Source organism: Eurypyga helias, unplaced genomic scaffold (assembly GCF_000690775.1).
Source record: "Eurypyga helias isolate BGI_N326 unplaced genomic scaffold, ASM69077v1 scaffold6111, whole genome shotgun sequence".
Classification (NCBI taxonomy): Eukaryota; Metazoa; Chordata; class Aves; order Eurypygiformes; family Eurypygidae; genus Eurypyga; species Eurypyga helias.
In genome coordinates this window covers 40986-57646 of record NW_010232625.1, presented here as the reverse complement: position 1 = coordinate 57646, position 16661 = coordinate 40986, and the positions used below count along the sequence as shown (strand labels likewise).

The 16661-nt window shown below is 46.5% G+C and overlaps 1 protein-coding gene across 1 annotated transcript in view; it reads right to left on the bottom strand.

Annotated features, from left to right (window-relative positions):
* Window positions 1–651: 651 nt before the first annotated feature.
* LOC104516935 (spectrin beta chain, non-erythrocytic 1-like) overlaps window positions 652–16661 on the bottom strand; it is a gene marked incomplete at its 5' end in the record, with an annotated part of 46932 nt that continues 30922 nt past the window's right edge. Inside the window, 12 exon segments of the mRNA XM_010161444.1 lie at window positions 652–2086; window positions 2441–2483; window positions 3344–3517; window positions 4252–4490; window positions 9509–9572; window positions 9904–10016; window positions 11040–11236; window positions 12138–12222; window positions 13292–13430; window positions 13744–13988; window positions 16084–16458; window positions 16602–16661. The exon segment at window positions 16602–16661 is cut by the window's right edge and continues 29 nt beyond it. Of these exon segments, the coding sequence (XP_010159746.1) occupies window positions 1871–2086; window positions 2441–2483; window positions 3344–3517; window positions 4252–4490; window positions 9509–9572; window positions 9904–10016; window positions 11040–11236; window positions 12138–12222; window positions 13292–13430; window positions 13744–13988; window positions 16084–16458; window positions 16602–16661 (1950 nt within the window).

Below are 16661 nucleotides of genomic sequence, written 5' to 3'. Positions count from 1 at the left end.
ATGAATATTCAGTTGTTTAATAACCCAAAACTTCAGAAACAAGAAAAACACAGTATACTCCGTGAAAAGAATTAAGACATTGTGTAGGTCACATATTCAGGAAACCGTGGCCTGGAAATATGTGAGTTTATCTGCTCGCCACCCAAAACTGTATTTGAGTGTATTTTAACAAGCACAAAAAACTAAACCCCAGGACGCTTACCTTTCTTGGTTTTAAAATTTCTAATGCCTACTGGGCTTCTTGGAGCTCTTCCTTTCACATGGTTCCCTAGATGGCATCCAGCTTAAAACACAACCCCAAAAAGACACTAGGCTTCGGAACGCTGACCTGAGCAAGCAAATAGCAAGCTTCAGAATCGCCGTAGCTGCACGAAACGCTCCTCATTGCTGAAGCGCAGTGAGAGGTATGTTTTGAACCAACTGACTTAAGAAACCCCAGTGAAATTAAAGCGGGCAGGACAAGCCCTCAGTAACGTATAAGGTTCAATTACTGCCCAGTTTACCGAGGACAAGGCAAGGTGAGAGGGAGGGCCGAAGGGAAGTGAAGGGAAAAGGAGGGCAAAGTGAAAAGAGAGGAAACAACTATTTCAGTATGAACACAAACCCACGGAATTACACCTGAAGGCGTCGTTTCAGCGCACAGGCGAGATGGACGTTTTAAAATAACTTTATTTTTGATCCTCTTTCAAAATTATGATTTAACATCAGAAGGAAATAAGAAACTTAACCAGCATATTTAGTTTTAAAAGCATTTAATGACATAGCATATATTTAACAGATAGGGTAAAAGTCTAGAGGTACAGTTCGATACAACTGAAAGCCAGTTCCAGTACTACTCTTGACTACAGGCCCAGTCATTGAAAGTTCATTCCTATTAAATGTAACTTTTGATTGTGCAGTAAGATGAAAATTTTTCATTACAATAGTTACAGTGACAGAGAAATGCACACTATGTATCAAAGAGCAAGGTAATGTAGCAAAATTATAACACACAGTGCTGCAGCTGACAAGCAAGTAACCATTGGAGTAACATTACTTTTCCAGTAAATGCTTCAGTTCCACTTTTACACTTATCGATGATTTTAAAGGGTTTATTATACATCTAGTCTTATTATACTTTGTACTAGAATTATCTGAAACATACAATATAATGTATTTCAGCAAAAAAAAAAAAAAATTGGAAATTACAGATTATTTAAAACGGTATCAGCCTGCTAATCCACCTCGTACACCAACATTGGCATCTGTCACGCTGGATGCAGAGAAGCTTCGGGCCGTGTTAATAACCAGTGCCAGGGTACAAACGGTTCGGCCGTAAGTTAATGCATACCTGCACTCTGGTACAGCAAAGGTAACACGCTATCGGTTTAATAAAGGTTAGAACTGGAATGGGAGGCTCCACTAGTCAAGACTCAGCATAACAACCTTAAATGGAAGTGAACGTTTCTGAAAATTTGTACATTGGTTTCCGATGTGCACAGTAGATTCGAGAGCACCGCTGCCTTGCATACCAATAGCACTAGGAGTCGGTTATTTTCCAAGACAGCCTCACAAAATTGAGGAACAGTTTAAATATTAAGATCTAATCTACATTAACTTCATTTAAAAAAAAAAAAAAAAAGAAAACAAAAACAAACCCCCAAAACCTGGTCCTCCCTCTCCTACAGAAGCTGCCCAATGCACCTCATACATTTGTAACTTTAGATTCTTTTTTTTTTTTGTTGGCTTTTTATTTTAAAACGCTCTATAAATAAAAAAATGTCAATCACATTGAGGAACATGAGGCACAGAGAGTAACGTATTGGTTCTGAGCTTGCATGCTGGAATTCCACTGGAACGGTCAGAGAAGTGCAGTGTGTGAAGATGGAGTTCACTTTTTTTTACCAAAAAGGCTGAATCTTTTCTCTTTGTCTTTCTCTTTGTCTTTCTCCCGCTTGCCAGGGCTGGACTCGCTGGTTATTGTGACGCTGGCAGGCAGGGTCTGGGCACGGCTGGAGGCTGGAGTGCTCTGGGTGGTCGGGGACACTTCGATTTTATCAGAAGAGATCGCTGATGTGATGGCCTGAATCCACGTGTTCATCTCCTCCTTCAAGAAGCCCGAAAGGCAGAAAGCTGTTACAACCCGTGTGTCTCACGCCCTCTCTAATTCCCTCAACACTCTGGAAGGGGAAAGGATAGAAGTGGGGAACGAAGGGAGACACGGTCCTAACTCATCCTCTGGCAACTCCTCTGGTTACGCACCGGCAGAGGACACCTACTAGAAGCTGCATCTGCAAAGCCGCTGCTGGTGCCAGTGGGAGCCTCTGAGCCCACACATCACGCACAAGACTGCACACCAGGAAGTTAAACGCACCCCGGAGCTCTTAGCAGCTGCTTTTAACCTGTTGCACAACACCACGGCTATCACGTCACTAACAAACAAGAAGAAAAACAAACTTACGTCGTCTTTGGCTTGGAAGAGGTATTCGTTGCCATCAGTCAATCTGTAAAGAAGAGAACCATGACGCATTTAGCTTGGCAGCAGCCCCACTGCTTCAACTCCTGCTCCTTTAGCTACCGTACACCGTCAGACTGGGACATACGGCATGGCCCAAAGAGAAAGCATTTTAAAATCTCTTTGATGAAGAAATGAAATTAATGAAGTACTGAACAGTAAACCAGGTTGTTTCTGCCCCTCTTTGCATTTGGAACAGCACAGCCTTACCTTACCAGTTCAGAGACATTTAAAGGAGTAGAAAGGATGAATCACATAGCTGCAGGCCTGTCCTCAAGAAAGGTAAATTTTCCTAAATGTCTGCGGCAAATTTCCCTAAATACGGATTCTATCACCTTTAGAGGATCCTTGTATCAATATAAAATTTAAAACCCCCCAATTCTATCTTGGAACACATGAAGCAATCAGTTCATAAAGCGAGTGTCCTCTGACAGGATCACTACCAGCTGTGTACCAATGGAATATTTTTTCACTGTTGGCACTAAAAGATTGATCAGTAAAACAGAAACACATTTTGGAAGGAAAACCCTTAATTTTTTAACCTTTGAACCGCAGGTACTTCACCATGAAATGGTCTGTAACTACACATTCCAGAGCCTGAAAATGTGATTGATGTCTTCACAGGTCTCCTAAATCCACACTGAAAAGCTAAACCAAGAGGTTTGATGTTGAGAAGAGCAGAACCATGAACATTCAGCTCTGTTCAATTAAATCCCGAGGGAGCCGCTGAAAAGCCTGGCATTTTTAAACACAGGCTCCCGACTTCCTGCGTTGGATCCCCCACAAATTCGCAGAGGGAACACACCCACCACAACTTCAACTAACAGCAAGGTGCGTCGAGAGGTTTACCTTAGCTTGAACACATGCTTTTTCTTTTTGTAATCGACCGCTATTTCACAGACTGCTTCTTTCAAGCTGACGGGAATCTCGTTGTGGTAGGGGATGCCAGACGCAGCGGCTTTCGAATCCTTGTAGAAGCCCATCTCTTGGTTGTTGATGACACAGTACACGTTATGCCACGATCTTCAAGACACAGAAGACAACAAAAGATGTTATAAATCTAACGCTCTTACCTGCAGAACTGGAGAAGCCAAACACAACTATTGCCATGAGATAAGGGAGGCTCGGCCAGCCTGAGGATGGGAATACAGCAACTGCTGTCCTGCGAACTGCAGGCACCAACTGGGGTCGTGAAGGACCCCGGTCTGCTTTGCCAGCGCTGACACGAAGCTCAGAATTCTGGTTTGCCTGCCTGACAACCACAGGATCAGGCCCTTCAGAATGGAATCAACTGAGGCACACAAAATCATCCTCACCTGCTCTTCTCTTCCGAGCAGATTACAGAGTAGGTGGGAAGTGCTAATGTGCCAACAGAAAATGTCAGAAGAATATGGACATTTCTGTTCTCACACCCACGCGTTCTTCTTTTCTGGTAGTAACGTACAATTTAAGAGATCTGGAATCAAATCCCACTACTGCCACAAATTCACCATGTGAAGCGGGGAAATCATGGAATCTTTATGCCTCGGTTTCCTGCCTTCCAAATATGGCCAACCCTGCATTTTCTACCACCTATCTTCAGACTGCAACTCCATCCCACATACTGCCCGACCATGCACACACGGTTCCTACGACAACAGGAGCCTGCAAGGCCTTTAGAAGCCGTGAGGAGACAACGGCAGCCGGGAAAACATGTACTGCCTGACATCTTGGAGCGTTTGGACGCAATTATCCGCATTAGGCATGGAGCGCTTTACCTGCTCGAGGCTTTCTTGCTGTGCGTCTCCCATTCGTGTTTGCGATGCAAGAAGCCCTCCATCTGAGCCGAAGGAGCCTCCTGTGTTTTGGCTGGTAGGGTAGCAGCAGTCTGGGCCTGAACGGCGGTCTTGCCTTTGCGGTCTGCCGTTGGAGAAGGAACAGGACTAGACTCTTTGGAACTCGTCCTCTGTTCCGCAGCTCCATTGACCATTTCATTTGTTTCTGCAGTTTCTGCCACCTAGGAACAGCAGAGGAAGAGTTCAGCTGGAAGTCTCGCCACACTGAGGTATCCTGCAGTTCTTTCCCTGCACAATGTGGCTGTGTATAAACTTTGCCTGGAGAATGACACAGGCCAAATAAGATCTTTCTCACACTCCACGGAGACACAGAAGGCCAAGGAAATTAGGAGGTATGAATGGATTAGTACCCATTTTATAAGTGGAGAGGTGGGGAAATAAGAGCAGCTAAAACCTGAGTGTGAATTGTACTGTGCTTTGCTCTGCTGGTCAATTCATATTGCTTTACAGATCGTTATTCCTAAAATGAGAGCATTCAGTTCCGTTGCTGAGTACCGAAATGTTTGGAACAGTAACAATCACACTTTCGGCAAACCTAGAGGAACGGTAGAAGTTATACACATCAGCCACCTTAAATACATTTATGGCATTACTGGGGCATTAAAAGTCTAGAAAAGATATTAACTACGAGTCAGCAGAAAAAAATACGTCAAAATTGCCCAGGAGCATTTACAAAAATGTGTGCAATTCCTTAGTTTCTGTAAAAGCTCCTTTCCCGCTTTCCCCATTCCCCTCGTGACACAACAAAATCAAAACATGCAGGAATTAGACAGATTACACCATGCATTTCATCTCCACCATCCCAGTTAGGATATTGGATCTTAAAGACAAGGGAAATGAGGTCACGTGTCAATTTATCGAGGTCTTTTTCAGACTTGCGTTATTAGGTGGATTGGATTTTTGTTAAAGGAACTGAAAACCACCACAGTCACACAACATCACACAGCTATTTACCCCCAAACAAAGACAGAACCAAGGCCTTGCCCATCACTTGCTTTGTTGGTCGCGTTGCCTGTCGCACTGTGATCGAGATAGCCTAGAGAGCAGCCGCGTTTCCAGCAGCTCTGACTGGTCAAGCTGTCGACGTCTTCAGGAGCCATTCATCCCAAATTCATTTAAATTGGAATCCTAATGGCTATAAGCTTTTGAAATGCAGCTTGGTCCCAGTTTATTGGTTTTTCTTGTACCATTACTCTGACACGTAGAGCCACTGGTAGCCGCTCAGGAGTTACACAACCAGTGTGTATTGTTATTATTAGCAAGTTATAAAGCTCAGTGCTGCTAATGCTCTAGTAGATTACGAACATTCTGGACTGGTTTTATGCAGACAAGCAGGTATTTGCGAATGGCACAGGAATTAGGCATTCCCACTTCTGCACATGGCCTGGACAATTCAAAAGCAGCCGAATTATTAGGCAACAAACTCAAATTTTGCCACCGTTAGCCAGAACTTCCTACGCCTGCCAAGTACACGTTGTGGCACCTCGCGCCTTCCACCTCATACACTGACCCAGGAAGATCTCCGTGTCCCCTTGCTATGAATATGGGAAGGGTTGGTTAACTGCCTTTAAGCGAGCTAAATCTCCAGAGCACAGACACTACGCCACTGAAAACGGAGAGAATCACGGCTCACATTCCACTTCCTATCTGTTTTACTCAAGACTTGTAGCCTTACAGCCCTGCACCGTTAGCCAGCGGAAGCAAAACTCGGCGACATCACCTCCTCCCCATCAGGATAAATCTAAGCCATCAAACCTCACTATTTGTATCCCACTCCTAAAACGTAACCGAAATGTTGCCTTTAAGGGGAAGAGGGTGAATGAACAGATGAGGCTGAGGATGGCCCCAACGCTGCCAGCACCGCTACTATGGGATGGGTAGTGCACAACCAGCGAGAGCTCAATCGGTCACTGCCAGCGCTGACCGCCGGTGGCCAACAGATCGCCTCCAAGAAAAAGGCCAGCCCTGTGCAAATCCTTACGGCCTGTGACAGTACTGAACTCCAAACCCTCTGCTCTCCATCCGGCTGGATCCCTGTGACAGACAAAGCCTCTGTGACCAGCGATAAGGAATTACATCGATCACGGTGTCTCAGCACCTCGCATCAACTACCAAGAACTACCCAAACCGAGGCCCAAAGCAGCGTGTCTTCTGCAGCAACACGGGCAAGAAGTGACAATATTACTGACTTGGGGGTACCTACAATCGCTAAGCTGAAGGAGAACTGAGCAGTTTCAAACCAGCAGCCGCCGCACCGCTACTTCACGTGTTTTTATGGGAAATAACGAGTAATTCAGTGCTGCCAGCTGCAACCCTGTGGTTTTAAAAGATAACTGCCAACTTTAATCACACATTCAGACCTACAACTTCCACTTCAAATTCTACTGAGTGTACAAGGGCTTTGAAAAGCTGTTCTGATGCTCTTTCACATTTTATTTCCTTTTCACGCGTTATCTACAATTAACAGAAAACAAGCAAAATAAATCTGAATCACAAACAGCTATGCGAAGAATGGGTCATGAAAACAGAGAAAAAAACCAGGAGCTAAACCAACTTTAATGGAAACGTGCATCGGGCATGCAGAGACAACGCAACAGAGGACAAACACGAACAGCAAACTGTACTGTTACAACAAAACACTCATCACGTACGTGAACACAGTTGTCTTAATCGTGACTGAGAGGTTAGTTGCAAGTGCTTTAGTGGCTAAAGGCTACCCCTGAGATACCCAAATCAGGACTACCACATGCAACAAGACAGCTGGCGACAACGACTGGCGACGCCCCTTTGCTTTTTGCAGTGCTTGAAGCAACATCATTTTCAGTTGATCAACTTAAGTCTCTGCACCACAGCTGAAATGATAGATGTATCCGCCTTTTTCGGATGCAAACAGATGACAGCCTATATCTTGTTCTGCCAAAAGGACCGTCTTAATGTTTGCAGCCAGTGCCACAGGCTGTAACAAACAGGTGAAATCTTACACTTCTAGTGCCTAAAATGACCTTAATCAATGACTTATTTCGTTTTTCATCGTAAAAGTGTGATTTTCCATGTAAGTGTACTAATACAACTAAAAAAGTCTATAGAGGTAACTTTCACATACTACTTTGTCACGGTGGGGTCTGAAGCTACACTACACTGCCCTGAGAACTGTCCCACTTACAGACACCGAGAGCCAACACTGGTGTAGGCAGTCACCAGGTCACCTGCACAAATTTAGATGGGTTTTAAAACTTAATAAGGAGCTATATGTTGTTATCCTGACAAGAGAAAAAAAAAAACCATGCATCATGAAGTGGAAAGACAAGTTACAGCAAAAGTACAATTACTGAAGCACACCCTTTCGATCATCTCTCTCCCTTTACAAGCTCAGGCGACACAGAACAGCTCGGCTGCACCACTCAGCTCGTCATCAGAAGTCTAAATCCAGCTCAACCGCAGCGCGTTTCGCTCCGCAGGTCAGAAATAGAGCTGTGGGCATCTCATGTATTGCAGCACAGGATTCAGTGAACTGAGCTAAAAGGCTCTCAGGAAAGACTCGTGCAGATGGCGGAGATTAACGTGGAAAGGCATTAAGTACCATAAAATTTTAAAAAAGCAGCAAACAGGTGGCGTATAAGGCTGTGGGAACCAAGAAGATGATAACGATGATGATCTGGGATGTGCTTGCAAGCCACCTCAGGCTCCTCGCCACAACTGCATGTGATTTCACAAACATCAGAACGCACAGCAGACAGCTCACCTCACCATTCAACACCGAAGGTGAACCGAAGGGCTTGAAGAAAGAAAAAGAACGGCTGAGCACCTTAAAGCACTGGCCGAGTCTGGGCAGACCCAAAAGGGACCGGGATGGGCTGTTGGAAAGATAAACTTGTGCCGAAAGGCATTTCCTCCCCAGAGTCCTAAACTGGGACCTGCATTCCCGTGGCAGTACTGCTAAGAGCTCCAATATTCCCTGATCTGAGCCTGCCAGGAGCCTTTCCCTCACTCACTATGACCCCAGAGAGCGCGGTTCAAAACCCTAAGAAAGAGCAGTGCCATTCTTCTCACCGCTCAGAGCACGAATTGAAGCAAGCAGGTTTTACAGGAAGGTAATGCAGAGGGAAGCCAGTCTCCAGCTACTGTGCTGCTTTATCTATACATATTTACTGCCATTCTTATGGCTGCACATTCAGGTTATTGGCATGCATCCTTCCTCCGTGGGACATCCCCTGTCACGACGGAATGAACAAGGCACGGACCATTCAAGCTGTATCGGTATAAAATAAAGAGCTGGGATCTCAGACTGACGTATTTTACCCCGTTTTTAAAGAAGAGCATCACAACCTCTCCCAAAAGGCTCTGCACCCTACTACTGTCTCCCCAGTGCCAGTAAATGGAATTGTTGTAGGGGAAACTGGACAGGACCGAGGCAAAATGGGGCCCCAAACCGGCTCTTCAGCAAGATCACAACTCCTCACGAGCACTAAATGCCAAGATAAAGCTAGATACTAGTTTTCTCATGTTTTATTTCACGTTTATTTTTATCTGCGGTCAATGAGTCCATTCTGGTGGAATGTTACACAACTAACCTTAAGGCTTTTATTCGCTGATAGTTACAACTCTCCCCTCCCTCCCCGCCTTTACTGCCGAGCTCACTCGCACGTGTTATCTTTGGCCTTGTAAATAACTCGCTAGCGCAGCTGATTTAATAACGTTGCCGTGCTGAAACCTGTTAGTATAACTCGATGCGTCATACCTGTCAGGTTCTAGTTCTCTTCTTCATTATGATGTAATCTCATTACATCTCAATTACTCATCTAAAGGACGATTTAGCTGGAAAATCTTAACACTATTAGCGACATGAAAAAACTCACAGTAAATAACATGAAATAAATGTGTCACCTTAAAGCAACTGAGTGTCAGTGGGGAGATTCAAATAAACAAGGATTAAAGTGAAGCGAATATATCTCCAAGGGGCTGCTAATGAAATACAAGTCAACTGATGGGAAGGAAGAGAAAAGCAGTAGGGAAATCTGAAGCCAGAAGATTAAACCAGTACCAGTAAACCATACTGAAAAAAGGTGTCTTTTGCTGCAAACGATTCTGTATGTCACAGTCCAGACCACGATCGGTCATTGGCTGTCCGTCTGCTAATAAAGTTTTTGTAGTTTTGGTAGGTTTGGGAGCGGTAACTAACCCGTGGAGATTCCTGGTCGGATGGCAAACCGTTTTGGGAAACCTGTTCTCCTTTTGTCCCATCCCTGTTGGGAGAGAGGAAAAAGAATTGTACTGAGTTCTTGAAAGTCACCCACCTTTTTCACCCAAATGACCTTTTCCTACTGAATACTGCACACACCTCAGAAATTCAAACAAGTCCTCACACTCCTCCGGCCCAGCTGAATAAATCCCACGTTGAGACCAAAGCAGGCTTTCCTGACAGTTACCTTACCAACACATCTATTCCTACCCCGTAAGCCATTTTATAAGCATTAATGTTCCACAAACGTGGCTTGAAATCTGGCATTATGCTCCTTAAAGAAGAAAGCCAAGATTGTTCCGAAATTCCGTCAGCTTCCCACAGCCGGGGCCTACCATTGCTGCTGGGAGTCGGCATCCTCTGCAACCTTTGGGCTTGGCTCTGGAGTGGGCGGCTGTCTCTTCCTTTCCTCCTCCTCTTGTTGTCGACGTACTTCCAGCAGTTCCAACTGAGAAACAAAAGAGTTTTGTGCATTTAAAAGCACCGCACTTTTTTCAGGGGTATTTCTAGGAACTAAAAGCACATTTTTCTGAGACGTTACTGAAATTGCAATTTATCCTTTAAAAGTAATAATCATGCTTGTTGCACTGAATTTGGCAGTAAAGGCATGCAGTATCCAACCCTTTAACATCACATGGAGCGCCCGGGCAGCAGCTCAGCACCGTCCCTGTTTCTTTCCTGATTCATTCTATTAGAACAAAAAACAGACAAACAAGAAAGCAGCCCAAGCTATTAAACTACCAAAAAGTGACATCCTCTTGCCTGCCTGCCATACCCAGCAATAAAGTGTTCCACATCCAAATCCCTGAGATCAACTGTCTAAATAAACCCAGCCTGATTTACTGAGATGCTGAGAAACCATTCCGTCGGCAGCTGTGGTGCTCAGTGCGTGTGAAAACCCAAGGCACTCCAATTTCAGTGTCCAAAGTAGAATCACTCTCCAAAGACGGTGACCTGCTTTCCTGCTGTGCTCAAAATGCCTTGGTTTTGGTGGGGGGAGCTTACTATGTCTTTCTAGGGGCCAACACAGCCTTGTAGTGGAGCAGTCAAAACACAACAAACATTTTTGTTGACCCCATCTCACACTGTCACCTTGAATCAAAAATAATTCCAAGTGTTTGGGTCTTCACTCGGAACCCCCTTCCCTTTCAGCAGTACCACCTGTAGGGCAGAGGGCTGGAGCCAACAGCTCCGCTCTTGAATCTGCTGCTGGGTCATCGCTCCTGGGCCTGAGCCAGCTCTTGCTAGCTACTAAGGTCATTTATCTCCTACGCTTTCCTTGCAGGTTGTGAGTTCAAATGAACCTGAGAGGGTTTTGGCATTGTTGGGAACAAGAAACTTCAGGCTCTGGACCGAGGTTGATCAACAAACAGATCAACAAACGGAGATCAGGTCGGTGATGTGCTGGGAGTTATTCCACACAATCAGCTGGCACAAACCAAGGGAGGTTACTCTCGCCGACATCACTCACCGTCGTCAGTCTTTCCAGTGCTGCGAATCTCTCATCCCAAGTAGCTGCGGATTTTTCAAATGCTTCGTGCCGCTTAATTAATTTTTCCACTTCATCAACACTTTGACCTATTTCCCGACTGGACAGGTAGGGCTCCTGTCCCAGCAGCCAGGCCTCCGCCACACTCGCGTCTCTTGAGAACTGGTGTACCTCCAAAACTGAGCAAAGAACAGACAGGTGTCAGTGCCACTACTGTCAAAAGGAGCAGCAAGAAGTCACCAGGCATCTGCCGAACTTATTTGGAAATAGCTTGGGAGAAAACTAAAGGCATCTGGCTAAGTATTTTCCTTAATTAAGCTCATGGAAATTAATCACTTAAAAGATGGAAATATGTCCTGTTGGGTTTTGATTTGAGGAAACAGAAAAGTTAAGGCCCAGTCTCACTTATACAGAGTATTTAGTTTTGCAATTTAGAGTTTCCCTTTGGTTCTGACCTGCTGTAACCTACTAACTTCGGAGCAGAAAGATCCGTTATCTGCTGGGCTCCTTCCTCAGACTGGCCTGTCCACGGAACAGCCAGACTGGAGGCTGGAGTTCCTGCAGCAAGCACTATTTCCCTACTTTGGGCTTGTCTAGAGTGCCACAGGTTCCAGCTTTCCTTCTTTTTACCTTCACAGCCGAAAAAAGGCTCCCCCAGCTTTTATGACTGGAAGCAAGCAATTTTGATGAATAATAGGGTGCAAACACCCAAACTGAGGGACAATCGCCCATGCTACCGTATTTCTTACAGCCTGCTGGGGCTCCGAAACAATGAAGAATGTATATGCAGCTGGGCTTTACTTCTCCCTGTTTTTTGATAGTGCATCCTTTGTGGAGTCACAGCTGGGATGCGACAAGCTGGCTCAGACTCGGTCATACACAGTACATACGGACTTTGGTGCAGGTTTCTTGGTTTCAAATCCTTAGCTACTCTACAGTCAAGAAGGCGAATCTTAGGGTCAGTATAGTGCAAACACACTTCAAGCACTGTTAACACGAGTGAGGAGCTGCAGGCTTTTCCGACACGCAGAAGACAGTTAGCCACGGCCCTGCCCCCGAGAAATCCAAGGACGTCCTTACTCAGTCTCAGCCACTCCCATCTGTCCTCCCATTTGTCAATCATTTCTTTTCTCTTTTCTGTCAGCTGCAGCAGCTTTTCTTTGATCTGGATTGAAGAGGAGAATGCAGGACTGTTACATAAACGCCAGGCTCACCCCACCACACCGTGTAAGCCGTCACCACCAGCAAAAGGCACCGGCATTTACAGATGGGATACGTTGGGCCACTGTCAGAAAGTGACCTCAGCGTGCATACAAGGGCTAGTTTTCTCTTTGAAATATAAATAAAGATGACATTTGGATTAAAATATCACATTTGCATAAGCATCTGTTAAAACTACAGCACTGAGATTATTTGATAAAACGAGCGTAACGGAGAAACAAATCTAAATTGTGTGACCACGTATTGTATCTTCTGCCCTTTTCCTAGCCAACAAAGCAAACTGCACTGCTGTGACTGTCACAGGGAGCCTGCAGCCACCTGCGCTGACAACCCCGACATGCCAGCGGAAGCCCCGAGTCATCCTCTGGTTGAACACAGGCGAGCAAAACCTCCCGGTTCCCGAGCAAAAGTTTCTTTGAGGATGCTCCACAGCACTCGTGTAATGCAGACACGGAACACATCCCCCCGGGGTGGGCAGTATCGTACACCTGGCTACCCGCTCTACACAGAAGGGAGGCAGGAAGACATGCGGATTAAGCCTCCATCCTCTGGCCTAGACAAATCGGAAAATAAATCAAGGCCTTAAGCAGTCGGGTACATTTTTCTCTTACTACTCCCTGGATTTACTCCCTGTGAGACCAACTTTTTCCTGCTCCTTCCCCTAGCAGGCCTCTTCATTGCGTTCCAGTTCCCTGGGACAAAATTCAGGCTGTATCATGGTTGTGTTTGCTCTTACTCAAAGAATTCATTCACCTTTCCAAACCCAGCCATCCCTCTCCCTGCAGGACCGAATGTTCCTTCGCATCCCCTGGACCGCAAATGGGACTTTTAAATTCCCATCCTGAATTCACAGAGTTAAATTACACACTAATAGTGGAACAGCCCCTGAAGCGCTGCAGGTCACTACAACTCCACACCTTATTAATCTGCAGGTTACACAATGCAAGCTTCTCCAGCTGAAGCCAACAGATCCAGCCGCGCCGCGGCTGTCACCCCCCCGGGAAGCACAGTACCTCCTCCGACGCGTAGTGTTTCCTTGCCAGAAGAGATTTGCCCAGCTCAATGCAGGTGGTAAAGCTGTCGTTCCGGGCGTCGATTTCCGCTTTGATACCTTGGTGATTGTTCATCAGGAGTTCAACAGATGAAACGTCCCTAAAACGATCAACCCACGGTTCAGAAACATGCACTCCGGGTTTAAAAAAATGTAACATTTTCAAACAAGCAAACTAAGCCACAACTGCATGATTAAAACAGTTAATTCCCAGACTGTATCTGTAGCTCAGGAACGGAGACGGCTACCAGCCTACTCTTCACTGTCATCACTTCAGCAGCCCCAGGCTTTGCACACAAAAGCCAGCTGCCACACCGCCACCAGACACGGACTGCCTCTCTCCCAACTCCTGCCTCAGTCTTTTCCTCAACAGACCTCCAGCCTTACCTTATCAGGAGAGACACTAGGCATTACCTTGGCTTCTCCTGGGCTTCTATCTGTCGGATGACATCTTCCATCCAAAGCATGAGGTCACGAACCATGCTGAAGAAACGGAATTTGTCTCCCGTATCCACCAGCCTCACCCTGCGGCCCTCGCAGGCATCCAGCAGCGCCTTCCATGCTTCTAGCACCTCGTTTTCCCTCTTCTGGATGTCGTCGGCTTTGTCCCCAGCATAGGCGGCCTGAAGGCGCGCAGCATCCTCCTGCAGCTGTCTCACCTGGGGTTTTGCAAGAGAGAAACGCATCAGCGTCTGGATCCGTTCCAGTCCCCAAATATGGGGACGTTTTAGCTGCTGATTTGTCATCTGAACGGCTTTCGGATCCCCTGCAAATATATTCAGTCTGTTGACAGCAAAAAGGTTGGTCTGTTACTGGGTATTCCCCTCTGAGAATGCGTCTTAGAGAAGACTGTTGGGTCCAGGGGTCCCCGGAATAACAGACTTGCAGCTTTCAAACACAAGAAACTTTGGGAATTCAAAGATCTTTCTGCTATTAGAAACCACTTTTCCTTCCAAACACTGTCTTGGGTCACCAAAGGGCCACGAAGATGACCAGAGGGCTGGAGCCCCTCTGCTATGGGGACAGGCTGAGAGAGCTGGGCTTGTTCAGCCTGGAGAAGAGAAGGCTCCGGGGAGACCTTATAGCACCTTCCAGTGCCTGAAGGAGCTACAAGGAAGCTGGGGGGGACTTTTTACAAGGGCAGGGAGTGACAGGACAAGGGGTAATGGGTTTAAATTGAAAGTGGGGAGGTTTAAAATGGATATCGGGAAGAAGTTCTTCCTGGAGAGGGTGGGGAGGCCCTGGGACAGGTTGCCCAGAGAAGCTGTGGATGCCCCATCCCTGGAAGGGTCCAAGGCCAGGCTGGATGAGGCTTGGAGCAACCTGGTCTAGTGGAAGGTGTCCCTGCCCATGGCAGGGGGGTTGGAACTGGATGATCTTTAAGGCCCCTTCCAATCCAAACCAGTCTGTGCTTCTATGATTCTATACATGCTATTTCTCAGCTGCTCCACATATTTTTGAGCAAGGAATCCTTCTATTAGCTCTTGTCTCATGATTTTCTCTCTTTTTTTCTTTTTTTTAAATGACGTTTGAACACCAAAGAGAACAAGTGTTCTTGCTACAGACACAGAGGTCAGGCCACCATCACAATGGCCCGTCTCAGTGCTTTACCTACTGCACCCCAAAATGCTCCCCAAGTGCTTTTACCGCAGCTCTGCGCTGGGATTACTCTGCTTCATTTAGCCTTGAATTACCTTTTTGAGAGACCGGAATTGGTGTTTGGTGAATGTCTCCCATTTTATGTATAAAATTTACTGCTTCTGAAAGTAAAACACTTGGAAAATCAAACTGTATCCCCTTTATTCTAATGTAAACAGCTATGGAAATTGCAACATAATCAAGAATTGGCAGGCAGCTGGGCCATAAAAGCTATCTTTTCCAACCTACTGGGATAAATGCAGTCAGTCCTAATTCCTCCATTCCTTAAGCAATTTGTTCTCTTCCAAACTTCTCATTTTGGCAGCTGAACATTGTTTTTTGGTTTCGAAGAGCCTGCGTGCAGTAAGAACGGCTGCCGCCTTCTATTTAACATAGAGTTGCTTCAGAAGGTTCCGAATGAGATCAAGTTTGGCTGGGGTTACAAACCCCAGCCTGGACTATGTCCTTTAAATCGCTTCAGGCTGCTCTTTGGAAGCATCATCCAAAGGAATATTGGAATGCCCAGACCCATAACCAAGCCAGAAAGCCTCCATGAAGAGCTCTCAAGAAGCAAAACTAACAAGTGCCTGGTGGGTTTGCCTGGGCTTTTTGGTCTCTGGGGCTACACAAAACTAGGCTTCCACATCTGCTATTCCCAACTGCAGCAGCCACCCAGTGACCTGCTGGTGCTGCTGCTTGAGGAAAGGTCCCGAGGAACTGAATGTGCTACCCCCGTGCCTCTCCAGCCACTCCCTGTTCCTACGCACGCAGCCGGCCGGGACTGCCGGGAGACCTCACAGCTTCCTGCTTTACTCTCAGTCCATACAGCAGCTCACTGCCCCGACGGTCTCTTCTTCGACCAAGGACAGGAAATGGATACCCTTCGATTCCCTACATACTCAGAAAAACTTCCGGATTTCCGTTTTAGACAAACCAATTAACCTAACGCAATGACAGAGAAGCAGAAGGACAGGTAAGAAAATGACGCGGGTGGGGTTATTCCCACAGAAATCCACTTGGAAAGCAGCCGGCCGCCCTCTGTCTCCCAGCCACGGAGGGGCCATGAGCAGTAGAACTCCACGGCTCAGGTTCCTACACCGTTCCCTTGCTACCCACCTGGGTGCCGAGCGCCTGGATATCGTGCTCAAACGTCGTGTGCATTCTCTGTAGTGTTTCCACCGTGTTTTGGTCTCTACCAAGCTCCTCAGGCAGTTTCTTGTGTTTGTCTTGAATACGCCCCAGGATTTCCTTGGCATCATGGTAGAATTTGTGCAGTTCGTAAGAGGCCGCTAGAATTTGTGTTCTCGTGTCAATGAGCTCCAGGAGATCCGCCCAGGCCTCATTGAGTCCGTCCTTCCACTCCGCAATTGTGGCGGCGTCTGAATGCCCAGAGTTGATGAGCTCGTCTGCCATGTGGTTAACGGTATCCACACGCTCCTGGCCGATGTTTCCGGTGTCTCGGGCAAATTCTCGGAACCGCTCCTGTAGCATCTGAAATGCAGAGAACCAGACTCATGCAGCACCGATTACAAACTGATCCCAGCAAACCAAGCGAGCCAGCCCCCATTTGTATTAGCCATGTACCGCATGCAGCACCCGGAAAAGGAAGGGGCAGCCACGTCCAAAGAACTTACCGTCACATGTTCGTAATCCTGCCCCAGCTCGTGGGACCCTGCCACCACCTCCCTTTCCGC